Source organism: Haliotis asinina, chromosome 9 (genome assembly GCF_037392515.1).
Source record: "Haliotis asinina isolate JCU_RB_2024 chromosome 9, JCU_Hal_asi_v2, whole genome shotgun sequence".
In the NCBI taxonomy this organism is placed as follows: domain Eukaryota; kingdom Metazoa; phylum Mollusca; class Gastropoda; order Lepetellida; family Haliotidae; genus Haliotis; species Haliotis asinina.
This window is the reverse complement of record NC_090288.1, coordinates 60,398,211-60,424,833: the sequence shown is the minus strand read 5'-3', so window position 1 is coordinate 60,424,833 and position 26,623 is coordinate 60,398,211. Positions and strand designations below refer to the sequence as shown.

At 38.7% G+C, this 26,623-nt stretch overlaps 2 protein-coding genes across 3 annotated transcripts in view; one reads left to right on the top strand and one right to left on the bottom strand.

Annotated features, from left to right (window-relative positions):
• LOC137295521 (forkhead box protein P1-like) overlaps positions 1-1,899 on the bottom strand; it is an 81,755-nt gene extending 79,856 nt beyond the window's left edge. The window contains exon 1 of the mRNA XM_067826894.1: positions 1,816-1,899. The gene's annotated coding sequence lies outside the window, so the exon portion shown is untranslated. The remainder of the gene's footprint in view (positions 1-1,815) is intronic.
• A 798-nt stretch (positions 1,900-2,697) lies between these two features.
• Positions 2,698-24,885, top strand: LOC137295952 (S-adenosylmethionine sensor upstream of mTORC1-like). 2 transcript variants are annotated; one of them, XM_067827547.1, is made up of 4 exons: positions 2,698-2,910; positions 11,483-11,822; positions 19,120-19,234; positions 21,086-24,885. In XM_067827547.1, exons 1-4 carry the CDS (start codon positions 2,802-2,804, stop codon positions 21,659-21,661), a joined length of 1,140 nt encoding a protein of 379 aa, XP_067683648.1. In that variant the 5' UTR covers positions 2,698-2,801; the 3' UTR covers positions 21,662-24,885. The 2 variants fall into 2 exon arrangements, with proteins under 2 accessions (XP_067683648.1, XP_067683649.1); XM_067827548.1 differs by having other exon boundaries at positions 2,722-2,910; positions 19,123-19,234; positions 21,086-23,603.
• Positions 24,886-26,623: the final 1,738 nt, after the last annotated feature.

The window sequence follows — 26,623 nt, the reverse complement described above, 5'->3', positions numbered from 1 at the left end:
CCTGATACAGACATAAATCATCTAATAGGCACATGTGGCATAATTCACAACATAAACAGGTAATCAAAGATTTCACCCAAAGGACTTCTCCCTCACACAATGATTTATGACAACACAATGCATATCACGTTAAATTTCTCATTGTATTTCATTCATTTCAAGTTTTATGCTAGAGTCATGATGTTTTATAATTGTGCGACCTGCAAAACATTCTATTTCGGGTTTGATGAGTAAATTTATATGGGCTCACCACAATGTAACTTTCAAGTAAACAAAAATCTGTGACATCTTAAGTATTCTATTATTTTGGTATTCTTTCAGTTTCATTGCTTGTTATTTAGTTTGCACTGTATTATAATGAATGATTCTTCATATTGTCTTTCAACATGTTCAGTAGTCTTGAAAACCTACAGCCAATAGTTATCACGAAAGAAGGCCCTAAATAAACACCAATTACAGGCCCAGTCCCATGACGAACCTGGGTATATTTGGTGATATTTACAAATAGCCAGCAAATATGAAAAGGCTTTATGAAGACTGGTAGAGCCACAAAGACCCTGTGCTGAAACGAGATGCTGGTTTCATTAGATAAAGTCTCCCAATAAAAGCGCCCACATCTGGCATTTGCAATCGCGCCATTGGTAAACAAAAATAACAATCAGCAAATACATGTGCCAATCATATAAATGGAAATCTTAATACAAATTTCCTCAAAGTAAACACGCCACAGCCCAACAAAGCTGGGACACTGCAATGCCTAGCAGCCCTTTCAAACCAACCCTCACGACAGCTAGTGAGTACACAGAGCGAAATTTAGTCATTGCAATGTAGCTAAGTCGAGCCCTGGTCCAACCCAATGGGTTTCCTGCTAAATAAATAAACAAAAGCTGGTCACGAATTCCATCTGCCACTTGCTTCAGGCTTCACTCACTTCATTCCTCAATATTCCATTCATAAAAATACATTGTTTCACATGTTTCAGGCATTTTTTTTATCTTTGAAGGGCATATAAATTCGTTTCATTGACTTACATTGATGGATAAATACGGACACACGATTTATTTCGCCTAGGATTGTCAATACAATTCCCTCCCAGTTAAATAAATAATTCCGTTCTAAATATCTATTTCATTCAGATGAGAAAGTCATATTCAACCCATATGAAATATGATATACACATATTTCTTCAATAAAATGATATATTACAACATTAACCTTGGACAATCCTTGGCTAGTCCATGTTTACAGGAACCGACAGTCCCCTTCAACTGTGCGAGACTAAGCTGTCAAGTAAAATGTTTATTCCTATCTACCAAATGTCTTACAATGTTGTTGTCCTGTTATCAGTCGTGTGCCGTTCCTTATCATGCGTTCGAATGGAAAATCTGGTTGAGAAAAAAACGCTGCCCTTCCACCATTTGATCGATAGCATTGGAATCGGGACATTTTGTTTATTATAAAACTGTAATGGCTGCCAAGACAAAATCAACAATCTTGGCCGGTTGCCTTTGTCCCGCTTTCGCCAGTTTTATTCCTTCAATGTCATTCATTCAAGCGACAAACCACCGGTAGTAACCATTCACTTTTCAAACACACTTCCTATCAAATTTCCGCGTATACTTTACGTAATCGGGGAAAAGTTCAGAGAGGACGGCTCATTTGCTATGCAAATTGTTTATCACCAGATGAAACCACGACTCGGCTAACAACAAGGCTACATTCTCCAAAAGTCGCCAATGTCATTCCATAAAAGTGATATAGAATAAAAAGGAATTTTGCAATTTTCATTTTAATAAGAAAAGTGAATTTTCTCACCTTTTATCTGCAATGCCACGCTCAAAACCCAGCAGTTATAGTCTAATTTTCTCTCTGTAAGACAACACAGAGCGGACACATCGCCGCCGTAAATAAAAATATATCAATCCGCGAACGCTGAAGCGGAGTAAAAACAGCGAGTATTGTCTGTTGGAATAGACAACTATCATTTTGATAAATTTATAAGACTCTTTCTAGTTACAAGTGTCCAATACATACAGCTTTTCGATGGTTTAATTGTTTTCGACTGGACCTATTTTCTAACCGCGAACCGACATATTGTTGTTCTAAGACGTTAGAGGGCGCCCTAGTGACGTCACAAGCACCTGCTGTGTAAACAGAAAATAACAAACAATGAGATAGTATGGAAATGGGCTACGTCTCTCACACACTAATCGATCGAGAATCATGTTATTGAGAGATTTCTGTGGATATTATAATTTTAGCTAAACTGTAATAATAAATAGTAACAGGAAATGTATTCACAGACCGTGAATTTATCTGAACTTAAACTATGAATGATTTTCATATTCAGGGCAAGATAAAAATGTGACTATTGCAGATAAGTGCAACGTTATCAAAGTTATATTTATTTAAAGACTGTAAACTTTAACGCACAATTTGACTGCTATTCTTTGAATTTCCATTCCATTTGAAATGATAAAAGATTAAAAATCAAATAATTTTGAATCACTATACAGGGAGCTAAACACTTATGTGTATAGACATACAGCACATTGCAAGTTAATGCAAAGTGCATTCTCTAGTGAAACAGTGGCATTTAAACATCATTTCATATTTAAATGGCTGAGTCGAGCAGACGACATTTTTAAAGGGACGAGTAGTTTCATATTGTACCGCAAGGTGGCGTTGAGGTGGTCTGTGTGTACTTCCTCTTCTCAGCTGATCGCACATTCCGGTTTGACAATTTCGTTCACCAATGCAAAATGATATCATTATAATTTATGTACAGTGTAAAATAACCGATGGCAGCCACTAATCCAGCTGCAGAAAAAGATGACAAAGAAGAACATAAACGATTAGCACGATTTGTGAAAGGCGTTCATGCCGATCTCAGAAAAAAGTTCAAAGCAAGTGAGTTGACAATAATAAATATAAAATGCTGAATAAGGTATTTAGTTACTAAACCAAACAAGTGTTTGAAACAAAATGTTTGCACGTGTTATTAAACACAGTTAGAACGAGTAATGAACATTGTTGTTAAATACATGACACATTTAGTGATGGTTATATTTCAAATTTTTGTACATTCTTCCAGTTGCACGACCCCTTCCAGTTCGTTGTTAATGTCTGGACATAATAATGACACTTCATCTCACTTTACATGTTTGTGCTATATGAAGGTCTTACAGTTTTTTCTATATATTATATTTTGAAGACAACACACTTACATATTGCAGTGTCAGGGTCTCACAATTTCATGGATGCTTTCATAACATTTATATTGAAAACAAGGTCTTTCATAGAATCTCAGTCGGAAATCTATAGTCTTATTTATCCAGACCTCATTTGCACTGAATGACAGGGCAAGTCTTTAGTTATTATTCACTGTTACATTCGCATGTAATTTTATTTTACAGATTCTGAGTATGATTTACGTCATTTCTTATAAAGTTGTTGAATAGGTTATTTCAGCTAATTGTAATTACTAGTTTGTTGTGTCTGGGTTTACATCATGATATAGAAACACTACCATAGCATGTGGACACAAACATGCTTTATTGGGGAAGCATTCTTTGAAGACCTGATAATCCCCACCTTTCCTTACAATGAGAAAACAGCTGAATACAAACTTTTAAGGATGCAAGCACTTAAGACAAACAGCATTATAGCTACCTAGTGTGATTTACATTCTATGTGCAATTGTTCTGTTGTACGATACAGCCATAGCACCTTGACTACTGTAATTCTGGTCAATTTATCAAACACATTTTACTCATCAAGATTAGCAAAGCAGTAAACCATATTATTGTCTATTTGCTCCAAAATCATACCAACGAATTCCTAATTATAAGTAAAATTCGCGAACAGTTTTCTTGTCTTTCTTATTTGTTTTCCTTTGCCACCTGATGATGTTAATTTGGCAAATTTTTATGAACATCTGATATTTTGTTTTGGTCACCTTTTACAATACCCAATACCCAAAATCATCTCAATGGGATTCAAGTCACAATGGTAAAGGGGTTTGTGTGTATGCAATATTTTGTCAACTTTGTACACAGGTTTGGTCTTATTTAGCTTGATGACGTCAAAGAGTACAGACTTTGTTGCCTTTGTTTGAAAGGATCATTGTTTGTCTACAATCAAGTTGTCATTTCTCCTATCTGTGAGTTTGACATTGGCATCTTTGTATCTACATCCTGCACACTGTAGCTTTGTTCATAATGATGAGGGATTTGTTTGGCAGAGCCAGAAGCAGTTGTTTCTCATCATCTCTGTTCCATTCATCTCCGTATGTTAATCCCTTTTGTCCTTGTATTTCAAGCAGAAGACCAATTCACATTCTGCCAAAAATCCTTCACTTTCACACTCAGCATGTAAAATGATTCATCTCACTCCTTTGCCAAAAGGGAGTTAGCATGATGTCTTGGCATCTATATTTCAATATGGTAGATAATCTCATTCCATCCTTTCTCTTCTTCTTTATAGTACAAAGGTAATTGTTTCTCAAAGAGTCGACATCTTTTATCTCACTCAAAACGTGTCTTGTCTTTCCATCTTGTAGCAGTATCCAAAAGAATGCAAAAACTTTAAAGTCAATGTTTGGACACAATCAATGCATGGTCTTATTCATGTGTGATTTCAATAATTTTAACGAAATGGAATTGTTTTCTGCAAACATCATTTTGTTGTATTTCTTACAATTTCATTTTGAAAACTGTCAGGTTTATTTACTGAAACTGTCTGTGAGACGACCCTATTGCTTGTCTTGTCTGTCTCATCTTGCATCTGCAAAATGTATGCCTTTTTTTGTCAATAATACCAAAAGCTTTGGTGCATCTCTTCCGATATTTAGAAAGGGACAATATTGGTCTCCCTCTCTCTCCTTCATTCTAAAACCTACCATAAATTTGAAAGACAAGCTTCTCCATATCATCACTGAAGTTTACAATGTACCATATGTAATTGCAAAATTGTATATTATATGTGTTGGATATGTGATGTGATGTGTATTATGTATACATGGATTTCATTTAAGTTGAATGTTCATATTATCACGTATATGTGTGAACTATCTATGGACTTTTTCAAAAATGAATTATGTGAAATCAAAATATATTTAATATCTAACACTAACAATTGATGTTCCCTTTAACGTGTGTGCTTGAATGCTATCACATATGGTAAATTCCTTGCGTGAATGTTCACATTGACATATATTTCATGTGCAGCCATCCTCTACTGTATGAAAACAATGTACGATAATTTGTTAAACAACATTTGTATTATTCTATATCAATGTGCCAAATTTACATCATGAGTTGGTACAGGAAAACAAATAAGTGAGATGTGACAATTGGTGACAAATTTTACTTCTAACGCCTTATTATTAGGAATTGGTTGCTATGATTTTGGAGCAAGTAGACAATGATAATGAACATTTTGATAGATTGCAGTTAGTATGCTGTATGTGGAATGGCATGCAATGCTCACATTATCAAACAGTTGTATTTATTATTCTGGTGAAACCTCTTTGACCTTCTCATGTATATTGAAATGTACCTAGTTTTACTCAGTCCTTTGGATCTCATTTGTTACCTTTGGGTTCCTGAAGCTACAGTTCTGTGTTTGTGATTACCTGAAATGATGTCGCTAAAGTTGTTCATTGAATTCTCACCGTTCAAAACCTGGCTGTCACATTGGAAATGTTATGTTTACATGCCATTCATTATTTCTGCATATTGTTAAATTGGATGCAATCATTGAGTGGATTCTAAACTAACCACCTCTAGAAAGCATTTTGGGGATAATTTCGTTATTTGGTTTAAATTCATTGCTAAAGTTTGTATTAGGAGACTGCATTCAGTGCAGTAATGCAAAACACAACATTATCCTACTTGTTACCTACCTACCTACCCACCCACCCAAGCACACACCCACCAAGTTAGTTATTTATTTATTTAGTTAGTTAGTTAGTTATTAGTTGAGAATCAAATTGAAAAACATAGGTTTGCAGCTGACTTGTAGATACTTCCTGCTACAGTACAACCGTACATGCTGCCAGTGGTACCACTATGGTCTGTTGTACTAGTCCTGTGGCTGCCTATACTGTGACGATGGGCCTTTTGTCTGCCACTATTGCCACAACAGTCTTGTGGCTGCCTGCACTACCACAGTAGTCCTGTGGCTTCCTATGCTGCCACAGTGGTCCTGTGGCTGCCAGTAGTACTACAATAGTCCTGTGGCTGCCTATAGTGCCACAATGGTCCTGTGGCTGCCTATAGTGCCACAATAGTCCTGTGGCTGCCAGTAGTGCCACAATGTTCCTGTGGCAGTCACTAGTGCCCCCTGTGGCAGTCACTAGTGCCCCCTGTGGCAGTCTCTAGTGCCTCCTGTGGCAGTCTATAGTGCCACAATAGTCCTGTCGCTGCCTATTGTGCCAGAATAATCTGTGGCTGCCAGCAGTGCCAAAATATTCCTGTGGCTGCCTTTTCTGCTACAATAATCCTGTGCCTGCCTATAGTGCCACAATATTCCTGTGGTTGCCTATAGTGCCACAATATTCCTGTGGCTGCCTATTCTGCCACAATAATCATGAGGCTGCCTGCCAATAGTGCCAAGCATAAAATGATGTATTTGAAAGCATGTCATGGAAATTGTAATCTTGTAGGCAGTGAGGGTAGCCTAGTTGTTAGAGCATTTGCTCATCATGCCAAAGGCTCAAGTTCGTCACATATGCATAATGTGTGAAGCCCATATCTGGTGTCCTGCATCATGACATTGCTTGACTATTGCTAAAAGCAGTGTATGACCCATCTAACTAACTCTCGCTGTCGCTCACTTTAGACAAATTTTATGACTCAACTTTAAAGTTGTATAAGAAATTGAATATGTACCACTCAGTCCAATACCTGCGATAAGAGTGTTTATCAGTGAAGTGGATACACAACAAATGTTGATCATATCTGTTTTTAATGTCAACCCCCAAATTAAGGTTCCAACAGAGTACTGCCAGTCCTACCGTTTCGGGAGCCTCTTATATCTGTAACATAACAGGCAATGATACAACATGCAGTGGACACTGGGGCGTAATGACAGTAAAGAACCATAACTGTATTGATTCATCTGTGAAATCACAGGTTCACTGTGTTTCCAGCGCAAAGGTTCAAAATTACAACTGCAACAGCTGACATGAAAACAACAATTTGGTTACAAATTTGAAAATGTATTTCTTTCAATCAATAAATGTTAATTCAGTAGTTTATTGCAAATAGGTTATATGCTTGTGTTTTAGCATACAATTTCATCAGTAAAACATAAGAAATCATGTGTATTTGGGGTTTTAGTAACAACTCACATAGCAGCTAAAGGTGAAATTCATTTTCGTAGTGAACTAAACAAATTTGTTTGTGAAGCATGAATAAAGTATGAACACTGTACTTATGTTGGCAGAAACACAAGAGAGTTTGTAATATATTATATAACTCAGTGTTTGATACCATCAATCAGATATGACATTTCGTTTAAATGCAAATAGAATGGAAAGATGAGTAATATTCCTATAGGAGGTGAAGTAGTGTGGTATTAGTAATCTTCAAGTATTTATGGGTGTTTCTAACTATGCAAATGATGGGGATCCACAAGACACTGCCTAGGAATGGTGAATATAACCCAAACCTTTAATGAAATATTACTTCATTTCTGATTATATAATGAAAATGTGCCCAGCATCCTGTGCTCTTTGTGAAAGATGAGCAAAGTGAGGATCGTTATTGTGTGCCATCATACACAAATTACTACTTGCATAGATCAGTACTCATGCTTTTGATCATTGGATTGACTGGCCACTCAAGTATTACAGATCTTTGTCATAGAGTTCGAATATTGTCCATTACGGCATTTAAAAAAAAGTACTGCTTGACCAAAACATCTGTTAGTCGCTGGCAACTGTGAAAATAACGTTCATATTTGTCGTTAGGTTGCTGTGATGGTCTAGTTTAGAACTGGTCTTCAGCAATGCATGCCTATCCTACATAGGTAGTAACAGGATTTTATTGTCTGGCTTGTTGTCCTAGTTGATGCATGTCATTGTGTCTCAAATTCATGGTTCAGTGCTCATGTTGTCCATCCTTGGATTGTCTGCTTCAAAATCAGATATTTACACACGTCCGTCACACCGCTGGAACAATGCTTGGGTAATATCAGCAACAAACTGACAGGGTACAGTTCAACCATGTCTGTTTCCCCAGTGGCAGATTCTGGGTAAGAAAAGGTCCTAAGTTTTAAGAAGTGACCAAAAGAACTAGGAATGACTATTAATGACTCGGTGTATGGCAGTACTGAGCTGTGTCAAACCTCAACAGTGTGGAACAGTCACTTGCAGTATTGATCTGTGTCATACCTCGACAGTGTGGAACAGTCACTTGCAGTACTGATCTGTGTCATACCTCGACAGTGTGGAACAGTCACTTGTAGTGCTGATGTGTGTCATACCTCGACAATGTGGAACAGTCACTTGCATTGCCAATCTGTGTCATACCTCGACAGTGTGGAACAGTCACTTGCAGTACTGATCTGTGTCATACCTCGACAATGCGGAACAGTCACTTGCAGTACTGATCTGTGTCATTTCCTTCAGTCTCTCCTTTTTCCTTCAGTCTATCCTTACACATAAAGCTGACATACTGCCATGCAACTAGGCATGTCTACTCACATTAGCATTAAACCAAACTCACTCACTCACTCACTCTTGGCTGGTTTTATGCATCATCCCAGATTGTAGTGTGATCATATTTTAGAGAATTGTATTGCAATGAAATCTATCACTACAACTGTGCAGTCAGTTGCTAGTGAACTATGACCACATATGTAGATTAGCATAGGTGGATGCTTCCTCCCATTCTCATCCTACAGAGGTTACTCAAGTCATATGTTCCCACATAACCTCTGTTGTGAAATGGTCAAGTTTCCTAGTTCTCATACAATCCCCTACAAGCTAAAAATCGCATCATAAATTATCTCTCTTCTTTCCATCCAATCAGAACACATGTTACCTCGACTTCCATCCAATATGGCGGTGGCCATGGGTAGCTTGTGCATTTTCAAGCAAGGTGTTGGAGACGTCAATGATACGCCACTACATAACTGAGTTTTGTTTAGATGTTTAGACTTTCGTGCATCGCATAGTTAAGAGGTTCTAGTTTTCACGAAGCATACAGAAATACAATGGCTTTGCAAATGATCACTTTTACAACATTGTTCCTGAATGCACAACTAAATCTGATTGCACCCAATCACGAATCCTGAATTAGAACAGAGGTTGCGTGGTAGGATATGACTTGAGTAACCTCAGTGGGAAGAAGAATGACTTGCACCACGAGCAGAGGGAATGTTTGATCATGAGAACTTTAATTTGTGGATATTAGATACTGTACAGTTTCAGAAGGGACTGTGATACATACCACCATTCCATATGTTATGTTCCACATAAATGTTTGTCACTGTATTTATGCCATATATGCCATACATGCAGATATCATCTTCATCCGCTGCATATTGATGAAGTACAAAGTTTAGAGAGCATGATCTGTTTTATTCATGAAGCTTTATCAGTCTACAAGATGCTGAATCAAAGATAACTTTATGCTAAAATGTTTGAAATGTCATTTGCTTCCTATTGTTTCAGTGCTTTATGAACAGATCAACAAGTCTGATTTCATGGTGAAACCAATAGCTAAATTTTTGTTTCAAATACAGTATCTTATGTTGTGTTGCATTTAAAACATGAATCATGGAAAATCTCATAAAATACTCTGGATTCCTGTTTCCTGTAAATTCCAGATCAGTTTGATATGAGGGTTGCTGGAAAGTTTAGGGCTCACATTAGTTAATATTTATGATGTCAGGACATTGTATTGAAATTCTGAATATTTTATTTGTGCTGTTACATTCCCCTGCTTTTATTCAGGAGAAGAGGAGTGTTGGAAATCAGAACCATAGTAGATAGTCTGATTCTGTAAACAGAAGCTCTATACTCAGTGCTTTAAGAGAGTTAGGGTTACCTAATAGTTAAATGAGAATATTAGAGAATTGCAATGATTTACTGGGTGAAAGATAAAATCATCAAAAACATATGCCCAAAGTTTCATTTACAAATTATGCATATTTATGTCTTAATTGCGAAAACAGTTTCTGTTTTCTGAGATTCGGCCATTATGCATGTTCTGCTGGAAGTCACGTGACCTTTCTGCTTGTAACATCAAATGTGGCTTGAGTCCAAAGACCAAGCGCTACAGTAATACAAGTGATGTTGTTTCTGTCGCTTTTGTAAATGATACGATGGTTTATTCTGATGCATCTTGCATCAACAATGGTTTATTCTGGTGGGGATGCACAGAATCATCAAACAATGAAAATAGCCACCATTTCATCTGTTTTCCAAGTAAAAAGACAGAGTAATGCAAGAGAAATGTTCTGATCATTCCGAATCAGAGAAATTGGCCTGTGATTTGTCAATAATCTGGTTTTGGAAAGTCAGAGCTATTATAAATGGGATGGTTATATACTGTAGTCGGTTTGTGTAGTGATAACAGCATGACAATAAAAGAAAGTAACAGTATCCATTAATTTATAACCAGAACTTTAAAAGATTTGTACTTTTTTACCAGTGTACCATTATGTGACAGTAACAGTCTTATTAGTCATCTATGAGAAGCAAAGTGTTCATTTTCTTTAGTGTGATTTTCCTCAAGTTGACTGTTGTTTAGTCATGGGGATTTAAATCCCAGTTCTTAGGTTCCAAGGCATGACAGTGGGTTCCAATCACGTACTATGGCGACAAATTTAGATTAATAGTTTGGAGGTTTATTCATTCATTCATTCATTCATTCCTTGGAATTTTCCTATTTGATATGAAGCATAGTGATTGAAATCTGACGTGGACTTACAATATATAAGCCGTACTGTTGTATATCCATAGTCCAGAGAGCACATAGTAGGTGCACTCACTGTCATTGAATGCCCATTATTTTGCATCATGGTCAGTGTTCAATATTAAATTGAGCATTAAATTCAAGAGGAGGTGGGGTGTTATTGCCCCCCATGTTACGAGCTGAAGCTTGTAGGGTCTCAAACACAGATTCTGTTGGTCACAAGGACCCATGTTCATTTAATAGTTTGAACTCTTTTGTTTAAACTCTGCATTGTTATCGGCAATGCAGCGAGGCTGGCTGTGTTTTGACAAGACAGGCTTCACAGATGGGACTTAAGTTCCCCCTCCCCTTTGTGTCAGCATTGTTGAACCGGTGTTTCTGCAAAGTAGTGAATTTTGGCTGCAAATTTGAGTTGATTTAAATGATTCTCTGGAAAAGATTTTATATAGTTTAATACAAAGTTGTTATGGTAAACAATTTCCATAAATTAAATAATTTTTAAATTATGATCATTGTCAGTTGTAAACTAAATCATGCATTCATGTTTTCTACAGATAATGGTGACTACGCTAAGATCTGGGATGACCATTGCCAGAACAAAGAGGTCTTAGCCCAGTATGCCGATGCCATGCACCATCTGGCACTGGACCATTGGTCCAAGAAGCCAGAGTCACGCATAGACTGGTGCAGAGACACTGCCCTGGAGTTCTTCCACCATGGAGGGCTCAAGCAAGCTCTTGAGAAGGATGTCAGGAAGTACAAATATCGGTGCAAGGAAGAGAAAGCTGATGAGGGAACACAGATACAGCTGGGTGTAAAGGAGGAAGAACAGGAACAAACACAGCCGAGGACAAAGACACAAGATGACCCAAGGAATTTCAGCTACAATCAGATGTAATTATTGTTGTACACTAAGTTTCCTTATTGGCTCCTCTTAGTCATACAAGAGGTGCATAAACCCATTTTGTGTTCATGGGTCTCACTGAAGTTTAGACATGAGGGTGGTCTACCTGTACAGATTCTGTCACAGGCTAGGCCCCCAGTATCAGATGGTGGTCTACCTGTACAGATTCTGTGACAGGCTACTGGTAAACACATATAAGATGATCCACGACCTGACAAATGACCCCAATTTGCATACTTGGGAACGTCCCACAGAACGATCCACTTGAAACAAGAGGGAAACAGGTTATCTGATAAATATCAAGAAGTTAATCACGCATGAATTGTTATAGCACACTCGATTTGGGAACAGGTACAATCCCAAAGAATTGAATCAACACAATATACTGAGCAAATATGTTGAACCACCAATCCATTTCACGAAGCAAATGACATTTTCCTGGGGTTTGTTTAACAAAATTGTTGAATATCTAAAATGGTTGTCAATGCCCCAATCATCTATTTGTCTTCGTCGTAACTAAAGGCTAGCATGGAATATCAGTATCTTATGCCTGAAATTGCAGTCTTATCATTCGAAGGAATATGCAGTGTTGATTTCATGTCACGGTTAGCATGTATTGCACGTGCATAATTGTCAAGCTACCTGTAGCAGCCAAGTGTACTCGCCCAATTCGTTGTACCGCCTCTCTTGTCACAAATGCGTTTAGTGCGCAGGATCATCTAATATGTGTCTAGCAGTAGGCCCCCAGTATCAGATGGTGGTCTACCTGTACAGATTCTGTGACAGGCTAGGCCCCCTGCGTCAGATGGTGGTCTACCTGTGCAGATTCTGTGACAGGCTAGGCCCGCAGTATCAGATGGTGGTCTACCTGTACAGATTCTGTAACAGGCTGGGCCCCCAGTATCAGATGGTGGTCTACCTGTACAGATTCCGTGACAGGCTAGGCCCCCTGTGTCAGATGGTGGTCTACCTGTGCAGATTCTGTGACAGGCTAGGCCCCCAGTATCAAAAGGTGGTCTACCTGTACAGATTCTGTAGCAGGCTAGGCCCCCAGTATCAGATGGTGGTCTACTTGTACAGATTCCGTGACAGGCTAGGCCCCCAGTTTCAAAAGGTGGTCTACCTGTACAGATTCTGTAACAGGCTGGGCCCCCAGTATCAGATGGTGGTCTACTTGTACAGATTCCGTGACAGGCTAGGCCCCCAGTATCAAAAGGTGGTCTACCTGTACAGATTCTGTGACAGGCTAGGCCCGCAGTATCAGATGGTGGTCTACCTGTACAGATTCTGTAACAGGCTGGGCCCCCAGTATCAGATGGTGGTCTACCTGGACAGATTCTGTGACAGGCTAGGCCCGCAGTATCAGATGGTGGTCTACCTGTACAGATTCTGTGCAGTAGCTCTCCAGTACCAGGTTAATCAGTTCACCTGATGCCCAGTGTTGTCAGTTTTCAGATGAATGAGATACAAAGAACAATTTATCTATTTACACCATGTGTTTTCAATGCATTATCTCAATATGTTTTCAACATATGCAGAAATGTTCTGAAACACAGTGTTCTTAGCTGAGCCCCAAATAGTTTATTCCTATGGTAATAAGAGTTTTTCAACCTCCATGTTAGAATGTGTCCCAGTGTCTTATACTTTGTCAGACCAGGAGTACCAGAGCAACCACTAAAATATTAGTTTTCAAAATGTGCTAAGAACGATTGGTCTTGGTTTGTGAGACACTGATAAAATTTTAAGATTCTACAGAGACCTCCATCACACAGCTGCAGCAAAGACACCAGTGACTTGTCCATCATTACCCTCCTATCAACACATGATCATCTCCGCGGTGTAGTGGTGAGAGTATCTGCCCAGAGAGCAGAAGGTCACGGGTTCGATCCCTGGATGGGTCATACCACAGATGTTAAAATATGGTACATGTCATCAAACCAGTGAAATATTCTAAACCCCATTGAGCCTCACCTCACTTTGCTTCACAAATCTTAATGAATGATGTCTTATAATGGCATTCAACAGTTAGATCTTGAAGGGCATCATGCTCATCATAACTGAACATCCCTGTTGTGTAAGTAATGATAGGGATGGATCCACAAGTTGATTTGTAAACTAAGATTCCCAGTCGACCACTGGGATAATGTATTTATATTTAGTTAAGATTGCTATGATAATCATCAATTTTAATCACAACTGGTAGTTCAACCAGGTCTGAAAGTAGTTCTGGTATGGACAGTCAGACGTGAGACGAGGTTGGCAAAGACTGGACAATTAGCACATCATCAACAAACATCAATTATCCATTTACACTGACAGGCTAGGGTTTCTTTAATCTGAGACTGATGCCCACAGCAAATAAGGACAACACCATAATCCCTGCATCATTCTTGGGGTCTGTTGTTTAGTCAGCTCTAATGATTTACACTCAGGGTGTGTGGCTTGTGGACCCAGGGAAAATAACTAATAGTGAGCAAACATCATCACCTGGGCTCAAATAGGCAAATAAGCAACACTGTAATGCTGTGAAACATCAGTTTTTATGTGTCATATGTCCAGCGTAATTATTCCCACTTGACAACAACTCCTCATTGTCCTAAATGTCATCCTTCATTTCCTATTGTTAACAAATGTTTGTCAAGACCAGGACATTGCTTTCAGGACTGCCTTTTATTCACCACCTCTGGTACTATTTCTTTAAAGACCATCTCCGTTGTATTTGGGTCAGTCTGTGTAGTTCTCCAGTGTTAACACAACCTGTAGCAGTACTGTAGCAACCAAATTGTCACCACCATAGTTCACACGATTGTCACAACCCATGTTGCCACCCCTTGTCACCATGCCTTGTCACCATTCCTTGTCACCACCCCTTGTCACCAGTCCAAGGGGCCAGTCCTAGTCACCACCCTTGTCACCATGCCTTGTCACCAGTCCAAGGGGCCAGTCCTAGTCACCACCCCATGTCACGAATCCGTGTCACCACCCCATGTCACGAATCCTTGTCACCACCCTATGTCACAAATCCTTGTCACCTTAAATTGTCACTACCCCTTATCACTACTCTTTGCCACCCCTTGTCACCAACTCTGTCCCGACTACTTGTAAGTCTTAGCTCTCAAGGTTATCTCCAGTCCACATTCCATGTTATTGTATAATTATGAAAGAACATCTGTTTAACAGTCTATTCCTGTCACCATATTGGCTTATCATGAGTACTATCTGCCCCAGTAGTCCATTAACCTAGTCTCACTGAAGACACTGCTGTCACAGATGGACTTGTCAGGAGCATGTCTTCATGTGACAGAAACAGGACTGCGGAATAGGTATCTGTTATAACATGTTTCATCTACAATGGAAATGCAGTGAATATGGCTCCCACTATCCCATCCTGTTGTCCCTGTGGAGATTCCAGATCGGAATAGGTGCCCAATACCCAATGTTTGTCTCCTTGTGGAGATTCCAAATCAGGGGAGGCCCACAGTACCTAATGTTTGTCTCCCTAAGGTGAATCCAGGTCAGGATAGGCCCACAGTACCCTATGTTTGTCTCCCTGTAGAGAGTCCTAGTCAGGATAGGTCCCCACTACCCCTTGCTTGCCTCTCTGTAGAGATTCCAGGTCAGGATAGGTATCTAGTACCCTATGCTTGTCTCCCTGCAGAGATTCCAGGACAAGATAGGCATCTAGCACCCCCATGCTTGTCTCCCTGCAGAGATTCCAGGTCAGGATAGGTATCTAGTACCCCATGCTTATCTCCCTGTTGATAATCCAGAAGAGAGTAGGCCCATTGAACCCTATCCTTGTCTCCCTGTGGATAATCCAGGTCAGGATAGGTCCCCAGTACCCCATACTTGTCTCCTTGAGGTGAATCCAGGTAGGAAGAGGCCCCCAGTAATACATACTTGTGTTTTCTGTTGTTTACTAGTTATAGAGAAAATGAGAGCTGATGCTCCACAAATGCACAAGTAGTTTAGTTAGGCAGTAACTGCTTACTCTGTGTACTAATTACCAGATGTTATGTTTGAGTATTCCACTGTTTACCTGCCAAACAGAATGCAGTTGTTGGCGTATCATTAAGCAGGATGTCACACTAGACAGAACACTGCCATCAACACCCACTGTATCCTATTTACCCATCCTGTATGTACATTTGTCCATACGGGCAAGATATTAGTGTTTCAAAGCAAAACACTTGGATTAGCAAACACAGAATCTTTCACTTTGTGTCCACCACTAATTGTATGCAAGCAAGAGGCTTTGAACAACAACCAACTAGGTTTGTTAAGCAAATGAAATTTGTCAATATTTAAGCGTGAAATAAAATGACAGATTGTTGGAAACATAAACCGACATTCATCATTGAAATCTTCTTGGAGAAATGAAACATGTTTGCAAAGAAGCTATCTAGACCCAGAACACCTCTTAGTAATGTCCCTATGGACTTGCAGAATGGGCCCAGAATTCCCCTTAGCTTTGTCCCCGCGGACATGTAAACTGGGCCAAGAACACCTCTTGATAATACCCCTGTGGACTTGCTGAATACCCCTTTGTTATGTCTCTATGGACTTGCAGACTGGGCCCAGAGTACCCCCAAGTTTTGTCCCTGTGGACTTGCAGATTGGGCCCAGAACACCTCTTGGTAATGACCTATGGACTGGGTTCAGAATACCACTTAGTAATGTTCCTGTTTACTGTAGGAAGGACCCAGAATACCCCTTAAGTTTTGTCCCTGGACTTGCAGGCTGGACCCAGAATACCCCTTGGTATGTCCCAAGTGGACTTGCAGACGGGACCCATAACACCTCTTACTAATAATCCTGTAGACTTGCAGACTGGATCCAGGACACCCCTTAGTTTTGTCCCTGTGCACTGCAGACTGGACTCCAAATACCCTTTGGTGGTTCTCCAGTGGACTACATGGTGGAAAAGACCTTTGATGTCACATCCTTGTCTTCTGAGTGAGTGAGTGAGTGAGTGAGTGAGTGAGTGAGTGAGTGAGTGAGTGAGTGAGTGAGTGAGATTTCATACATTGGAACCATGTGGGAAATTGAACTCATGTCTTCCGTGTGATGACTCAATGATGATTAGGAGTAAGTTAGTGGTTAAAGCATTCATTCATCTCACTGAAGACATGCATTCAATTATCCACATGGTTACAATATATGAATCTGTCTGTCTGTCTGTCTGTCTGTCTGTCTGTCTGTCTGTCTGTCTGTCTGTCTCACTCACTCACTCACTCACTCACTCACTCACTCACTCACCCAATCCAATCAACAAAGAAGACACCAATAATTGTTAGAAGAAAAAAATATTTGATCTGCTTGTCATACCGAGTGTGGTGTTAAGCAATAAACAAACAGAGTATTTTAGGCATAGCATGTATGTGTTATCAAGCATGTGTTGTTTATTTTGACTGCTGGTATATGATTATTCTGGTTACAAACAACCCTGTTTTGAAGTTTCACAACACAATTAACTGTAAGTATTGTAAGTATTTCTGCCACCTGTTGTGTTCATGAAATTCGTTTTATTGATCAAGCAATCCTAAATGATGAAACTTGCAAATATGACATGACCTCCACAGCAAGCATTGCGCAGAAGGCAACGTAATCTCAAAACATTTTGAAGAACAGGGATAATGAAATAAGAAAGTCATTTATGTTTGTATTCTTTTCCTTGAAATATCTGTAAACCAAAACACAAAAAACAGAACCTATTATTCATTCAAATGCCACTCATTTTCAGATTGTTCCCTTCATACTTTACATAATATATATAATTGGCTATTGTCTGTCTCTCAGTCCCTAAACCATGACATTTGTTCTTTCCTATCAACCCTTTCAGTAATGCTAAGACCTTAAATGAATTAAGGAAAAAATGAATTTGTCGGAAGTGATAATTTCACAATTCATTTCTCAGCACCTGTGTTGTCAGTGTTGATTTATTCCCTTTGCAGAACTGCATCTTTTGGTCATACCAGAAACATATGGGAGTGATATGGTACATGTTTAAACTTCCTGCCATGCCATGTCAGAACTGGATACTACACGAAACAGTGTTAAACCCAACTAACTAACTAACTCACTCACTCACTCACTCACTCACTCACTCACTCACTCACTCACTCACTCACTCACTCACTCACTCACTCACTCACTCACTCACTCACTCACTCACTCACTCACTCACTCACTCACTCACTCACTCACTCACTCACTCACTCACTCACTCACTCCCAAGTCCTACCTGTTAAATTCCCAAGTCCTACCTGTTAAATTCCCTGTCACTGTTCAGGTAGTAAGTGCAAATAATGTCCTGTTTTACTTATTCTATTTTACTCCATTCTCATGGAACAGCTTGTAGTAACTACGTGTATAAGCATCCAAAATTTCTCTAGTTGCTGCGATTGATCTAATATATCTGATCAATCAGACAGGTAGAAACATTAAGACAAGAGTTCAGTCCCTTTGTAAATATGGAGGCACCGGTCGTAGGTTTGCAACAGTATCCAGTGCCTAGCCCAAACAGATTTGTGTTTTCTTATTTTTCTCTTTTTCGTTTAACTTACCATAAGTATGGCAATTATTGGCATTATCTCCCTGCTGCCTGATGACTCCATTTGGCTTGAAAATGACAAGATTATCACAAGAGATTCCAAATCTTATCAACTGATGTATGAATTTTTAAATCTGTGTGATGTAGATACTACAGGTTGCATCATGAAAACAAACCTTTATGCATGGGAAGGCAGGCTCGGTAATGTGGCTGATAGTGAGTCATCATACACATTACTATCTGTTCTTTAGAAAGTCTTTAGTCCCTTAAACAGTAATGCTGTTCCAACACCTGAACAGTTCAAACACTGATACCCCAGTCATGGAGTACATGCTTCAGGCTTCATTGTTGAGTTTATACGACGGCTGATGTGATACGACTTGTAAATCCCCGCTGGGGTTACATATTCATTCACTAACTGAAGATCACTAGTTGGATTACAGTGTCATGTAAAATATGGCACTTGTTGTTACCCTGCATTCAGGGGGTAATAAAGGACTGCTTAGCTGTTTATTTATTTATGCTCAGTGTGGAAGGAGCATGAAAGATTCATTCATTCAGTTGGTCGTTCATTTGTTTGTTTGTTTGTTTGTTCATTTGTTCACTCATTCATTCATTTGCTTGATAAAAGTAATCTCAAGTATTTAAGCAGAACATTTTAACAAACTCTTTTCTTTTGGACCATGAATGGAACATGGACAGTTGTTATGTTCTGTACATTTGTAACCTTCCAGCAGCCTGCCTTTTGCTGGGAAGGTCCGCCTGTTGGACGTAGGGAGCTGCTACAACCCCTTCGAGCAGTTTGATGAGTTCCTTGCAATAGGCATCGACATAAGCCCAGCTAAACCTGTGAGTTATTTTAGTAACCCTTGAAAAATATTTTGGCTTTCATAAACAATTTAGATTACCTCACTGAAACCTAATTGAGTCAATCTAGCTTTTCAGTCAGGTCTGTTGTTAACATTTGCATGTTGGACACATTTTCTGATATAATAAATGCATACAAATTTGTAAACTTTGCATGAATGTTACCAGCTATGTAGAATTCAGATGCAATTATTGGCATGCCCTCCACAGCAGCAGTGAATGTCATTTTTTATCAGTGTTCTTCTTGCGTGCGTGCGTGCGTGCGTGCGTGTTTTGCAGATTAACATACTTTCTCAGTGTTGTTCATTTTGGGTTGGTTCAGCTGATTAGCACTGTGCTTCATTCAGAATTGAGCTACCTGAATGTATGTCATCCTTGACAGTTTAGATCACAGTACTGATCACTTGGCTATCTGGTCCAGATTTGATTCTTTACAGACCTCCTCAATTTGGCTGGAATATTGCAAAGAGGGGCATTTCACACCTGATGTATATGTTTGATGAGCTACAGAGTCTAATGACTCCATTGTTTTGTGACTAGTCACAAGGCTCAGTATGGTCCATGGTGTTGATATTACAGGTACAAGATTGATAATACAAGGTGTTGTGGGACAGGGTTTCTTTAAACTTGTTCAGAGAAACTTTTAGAATTGTTTTAAAGTACTGTAAATCATGAAATTAATGCGATCATTTTATTAATGCAAAAAATGCGTCTGTACATGTGTTGCATTATTAAAATGATGCATTTCAGTCTGGGGGTGTACTTCTGAATAAATGTAAGAAAATGTAAATCTCTTCTTGTCTTTATTTTCTTCAAAACAATCAGTACAAAATAAAACAACAATTTAGACATCTTGTATAACATTAATTGACAATCGAGCACTTGTTTCATTGACACTACTTAATACCCATTGAAGTTATTCATCGGCAAATTTTGTCACTAAGCAGAAGTGTTGACACTACACACCACACCAGTCAAAACAGGTCACTTCCTCATTACAGGTATGTATGTTAACATGTGTCACCTCAATGTAATTTGAGCAAATCCTTTCAACAGAAGTCTTTCAAGTCGGATTACATTTATAATTGTTGTCATAAGACAAGTAGTAGCAAGCAATCATGTGATCAAACATGGCAGCATAATCAAAACATCGTCAGCTCCATTCCATTCAATGCTTAACAAGCTCAATTCAGGTCACTAGTGTGTGGTAATAAGAAATGAAAACAACATGAACATCAAATAATCAGGGTGTCGCATTTTCTGAACAACACAGCTTCCTGAGCTCGCATTAATTTCATGACGCATTTTAGACAAGACCTTTGCACTCGCATTAAGTTCATGACGCATTAATTTCATGATTTACAGTAATTCATTCAGAGTTAGTAGTTTGTGAAATCATGAGGCTTTAAAGACTGACACTGTGCCGTACAAAGTGCAGTAAAAGTGCTCTTCTTTTTGTAGTCTTACTTGGTGAAAGTATTTCACTTTTGTGATTCTGAGTGTGTGAGCTGCGTTTTGTGCCACTTTTAGCAATAATCCAGCAATATCACGGCAAGGGACACCAGAAATGGGCCTCACACATTGTAGGGAATCAAACCCAGGCTTTAGGCAAGATGAGTGAACGCTTATCCACAAGGCTATCCCACTGACCCTGTGACAAACTGAAGAAAAGAGAAAACAATGTGAGGTTTCTTCTTTACTGTTAATGTAATTTGGTTTGAAGTCATGTACTACTAAAACTTGTACAGATCAGTGGATTCTTCAGTATTACTACAGTATTCTGTCATGCCATCACAGCTATGTTTTAGTTGTGTACCTAAAAATGTTTTTCAGAGTGTCTACCACTGTGATTTCCTTCATCTGGAGACGACAGACCCATTGCAGGTTGCCATGGATACATTGGACACATATGTCAGCAACTTGCGGGACCCGATTGAGCGACTTCCTCGTCAGATATTCCATGTTGTAGTGTTTTCACTTCTTCTAGAGTACCTACCGTCCGCCTACCAGCGCTGGCTGTGCTGCCAGAAAGCACACAGTCTGCTCATGCTGAACGGCCTCCTCCTGATCGTGACGCCTGACTCACATCAGCAGCACCGAAATGCTGCCATGATGAAAAGTTGGCGAGTGGCAATAGAATCCATGGGCTTTCAGAGGTGGCGTTACATCAAACTTGACCACATACACTGCATGGCTTTCCGCAAGGTGGAGAAGCCAGACACTGGACACTGTTTAGTGGAGGGTGTGTCTCCTGACATGCTGCACATTCCTCAAGACTACAACAATGCTGGACTGGAGACAAGTCTCTTCAGTCATTCAGTGCCATTCACAACAGAAGATGAAGACTTTTTCAGACAGTCTCTCCAAGAGTTGCCGCATATTGCTTCAGATGATGAAGATTTTCTCTGAGTATATTTTATCAAATTCAATTGACCTAACATAGATGTGTTATTGTCCTGATGAACAAGCTTTTAGACGGGTCAGTTGGTATGCAAACATTTTTATTTATCAACAATTACTTGGAAGTGGTAGACGTGTTAGCAGAGTACAGAAACTTTGGTGAGGTGGAAAGAAGGACATCGATATTTTTACCTATGTCTTTTAACTATGGTGCCTAGTCTGAGTCAAGTTTTGCATAAATATTATTGAAGAAATTCAATCTTTCAATCCTATTTCACTTTATATATCTTGAATATTTTTATACATCTAGTCATGACTATGAGTTAGTTAAGCACTACTTCGTACCATTATACCTAAATCAATGCTGTTAAGGACCTTATGTATTGTCTGTGCTTCTGCACCAAGTATATGGTACCCTGATGAGCTCTGCCTGGTGCCCTTCTTGTGATGGAAGTATGTATTGCCTTCCCCAAACTGCTGTCCTGTTCATACCATTCAAAAAGGTAGGGGATATTGGATTGACAATATTGATAAGATGGAAACGATGAAGCCAGGGAGGAAACAGATGAGGAGGAGAAATTAAGGGAAAATATGACAATTAATTCCATAGTGGTATGCTCACAAAATGGAATAACCCCTTCTTATTTTTAATGGTACATTTACAGTGTTAGTGTCAGATCATTTTGATTTACCACTGTGACAACACAACACAGATGTTACAAAAGGGCAAATAAAAATAAGCAGAAATAAATAACAGAAATATTTGTTGCTATCATGGGTTCAGATGAAAAGAATCAGTGTTAAGAAAAACTATATTTACTAAATATATGTTAAAGGTGTAAAGTATACTTCAGAAGTTACAATGTGAAGGACTTAGTCAGAACATACAGTCATATATTTCCTCTTTGAACAATTTGTCATTGAAATTTGACAGATGTGTGTGGGATGTATATTTTGTCATCACATGATGCCCGACTGACTGTCTCATTTAATGAGAGACCCATGCTTGTCATAAGAGGCGACTAATGGGATTGCTTGGTCGGGCTCACAGTCATCCACGTCATTGGATCCCAACTGCATAGATAAATGCTCATGCTGTTGATCATTGGATTGTCTGGTCCATACTTAATTACAGACTGCCACCAGATAGCTGGATTATTGCCGAGTGTGGTGTAAAACTAAACTCACTCACTCACACACATTTATGAAAAGTGCTTACATTCTGAACAAATGAAATTATAACTACAGATTCCTTTTTTATATTTTACTGCCTTTTTTTTTCATTTGTTCAACATCTATAAATTAATTATATCATGTATATATATTTTATCAAAGCAACCACAGATAACAAAGTTTTAATTTGAAAATTGCTGGTAATGTCAGTATCAGTGATATTTGATTCCATATTAGAATGACATACATTCCATGTAATGATCACCATCCACCCTCAGCCTGTAGTTAAGCGTTCAGATGTTGTAGTTATATGGTGTCATGTGGTACTGTACATTGTGCTCAGATGACAAATCAGTTGAAGTTAAATGTCACATGCAACGTGAAACACAACTTTGCAGATTTTGATACTTTTCGGTATACACTTACCTAAACAAATCATCAAAAATGCCTAATCAACCTATAAAGCTGGAAAAAAACATGTAAAAACCCTGCAAAATCTGAGTTCAAACGGTTCACTAATTTTCCCCCAGCATTGGGGAAAAAGTGGTTTCAACAGCTATGCTGCGCTGCGCTCATAACACATACATAGTGAACAGGTTCACAGAGTTTGACACAGTATGCTTGCCCAGAGTATGAGGTCATGAGCAGTAGTCTAATCTTGGTTGTGTACAAAAACAAATAAATATTCAACTCATTACAAAAAAAAAACATGTTCATTGTGAACAAGTAGACTCTGTCTCAGAGAAAACTCAATGTCTGGTTTATTGACATCTATATGTCTGCCAGCCTGTCTGCTATTGTCAATGTGCAATGCACAACTTCAATCATTGATCACATGCAATTTGAAATTAACACCTACCGGGCTTGTAAGCCATAAAAAAAGAGCCGGGTAAGCATTTCGGCAAGTGAACCAGTGGCTAATTGTTCACACACCAGAAAATGGGTACCCAGTGGGATAAGTCATGTGACTATAACGTTCTAGCACCTCACAGACAGCTTGGGTTATCTGAGGGTGGTAATGAACTTTCTGTTCGTATGCACTTCAAGCATGCACTTGGTGTATGGAATTAACACAAAAGAGGTACACATTATTGTCAAGAACAGACCAACAGAAAGTCATGTCTACAGGTCAACTGTCTACAGACACCTATGAGAGCATGTCGATTATGTTAAACCTCAAATATCTCATCTGGGGCATCATTCATGTGTGTCAAATAGTGTGTAACTAAATGTTCAGAGAATGTTAAAAAAATAAATGGCTACAAGATGAAATGATTTCGTTACCACCTGGAAGGCACGGCCACCTTTGCTATGTCTTCTTCTTTGAAAATTTACAGTCGACCAATCCATTTATTTCAGAATTAATATCAGTAGTTTTTTGTCAGTTAGAATTACAACAACTGAATTAGAGTTGATAGGCTTATATATACTTACATGGGGAGATTTTATTTGGATGGGTGCTGGAAGGGTGAGGTGTGTTGCAGTAAGAGATGATATACAGAGTGCAAAACAAACATTGACAGTTTTTTTAAAATCAGTTATTTCTGCTCTTTAGCTGGTAGGCTCGTGCACACATACATACAAGGTGTTCTTGTATGCACTGCCAGAAATGGTCAGAAAAGCATTCAAATGTTCAGACTTCATATATACCATTAAATAAAGTAGGGGATATTGGATTTACAGGATTCATAAAATGCAAATGATGGAGCCAAGGAGGAAACAGATGATGAAGAGAAATGAAGGGAAATGTGACAATTTATTCCATTCCTTTGTATCTGTATATATCTCTACAGATATGTATTACCTTTTCTCTTGACGTGTGACATATCCCTTGCGTTTTTTTGATAGTACACTAGTCCACATATGACAGATCTGAATAAGCACCTGTGACAGGACTAGACACCCTAAAGATGCTCCTGTCACAGCACTTGGTTTTCACGTATGTCATGTATTTGTTTCATTTAGTTGAACCTGACGTTCTCTAGAGATATAGCTTAAGTTGTCTCTAAACTCTATTTACTTTTCTGTATGCTATAAACAGTATTAAAATGTGATAAGAATTTTGTATGGAGTGAGTGACTGCTAGTCCATAGTATTGGTAATCTCAAGCTCATCACATCTAAAACTTCATTTGATATTCTACCCTATCTCCATTTAATTTCATTTCTGAATAATTAAACTGGTCATTATAATCAAATCATGTTTTATGTGTTACAGTAACTCTCTCACCACCCTGGATTATTTATACTCCAGGAATGATCCCGCCTCTCACGATGGCATGTCATAACAATCCATCGATGACTTGACGACCACAAGCAGCATGGTTATGCTTCATAATTGTACATACATGTACACTTAGCACTACAAAATTAATGTCCAATGAGATTCTCAGAATAATGATAATACTGAATTAAGGTCATATAAATTGAAATTGTTATTGGAAATTGAGTGGAAAGTAGGTTTTTAGTAGCTGTTAGTAGCTTGAGTAGAATCTTGATTGTGCTTGTGGATATCTGAAGATTCATGGACTGCTTTTATGTGCTCCAGGAAGAGACGTGAAAGGATGGTCACGAGCATGCTTGTTTTAATTTCATCCACATTCTTGTAAAAACTTGACCATGCATATCTCAGTGCTGGTCATTTAGGTTTGTCATCATCAAAGTTGTGGACATTTCTGTGAATAAGTTATTTCTGTTTTTTATTTCTGTACGATTTTAATTGAGATGGTTTTCTTGCTATGTGCTTCCATATTTTTGTGAATATTTTGAGAGTGTTGAGACAATATCCTTGACCTTTCATGGCATCCCAGATGTGACATGCTGAAGAGATGGGTGACAAGCTGCAAGAACAATGTTAGCTATGCAGCTGTATTGAATTATCACTGTCCCTGTTTTCCAATGAGGTGTGATATAATACCAAAGATATGAGCAGTTGGACTAAAGACAAATATATTGGCTAGCTATTCTCAAAACGTTCGTAGCCCTACAAATTTCTTTAGCCCATTCTTAACACATTGGCTACGATCAGAGTTAAGAATTCTTAGGGCTATGAACGTTTCGAGAATAAGGGCTCTGGTTCTGAAACACCACTGCTGAAACAACTTCTCTGCTTGAGGGAAATGCTAACATACAAATCAACCAGCAAGGGTTGACTGATTCAACCCCACATGACTGAAATAATGCAATGATTAATAAAGTGTTGAAGGAAATTGTCTATGCTACTATAGTGCTTGAGTATTGTTGAAACCATTCTCATTGACTCTATGCTTGTATACAGCAACAGTTTATTTTGTTTTGTTTTGTTTTTTGTCAGAAACAAGGTGTTCAAGAACACCTCTCTGAGTTTGAACATTGATGAGGTCAGATGTTTTAGACCAGAGGAAACAAGATTCGTCTAGGTGCTCCAACTTTCAAAATAAGCCTTTTAGCTTCCATTTTCATATTTTGGACCAAAGATTCGGCACTCTTTTGTGCTGAATATCAGCCTTTCTTGTCTCCATGTCTTCTAACTTCAGGATAGATTGCATCATGATCTATGTTTCCATGGTTATGTTTGTATCGGGTCTTAGTTAATTTAATGAGTTGATTTTAAGAATACATCTTTGGGGCATTGGGGGAGCCTTGTGGTTAAACCATTGGCTTATCTCACCCAAGACCTGTGTTCGATTCTCCACATGGGTAGAATGTGTGCAGCCCATTGCTGGAATATTTCTGAAGGCAGTGTTAAACTAAACTAAGGATATATTTATTCTTTAGTATAGCATTATTACATGCTGCTAATATTTTGAGGTCTGATGGG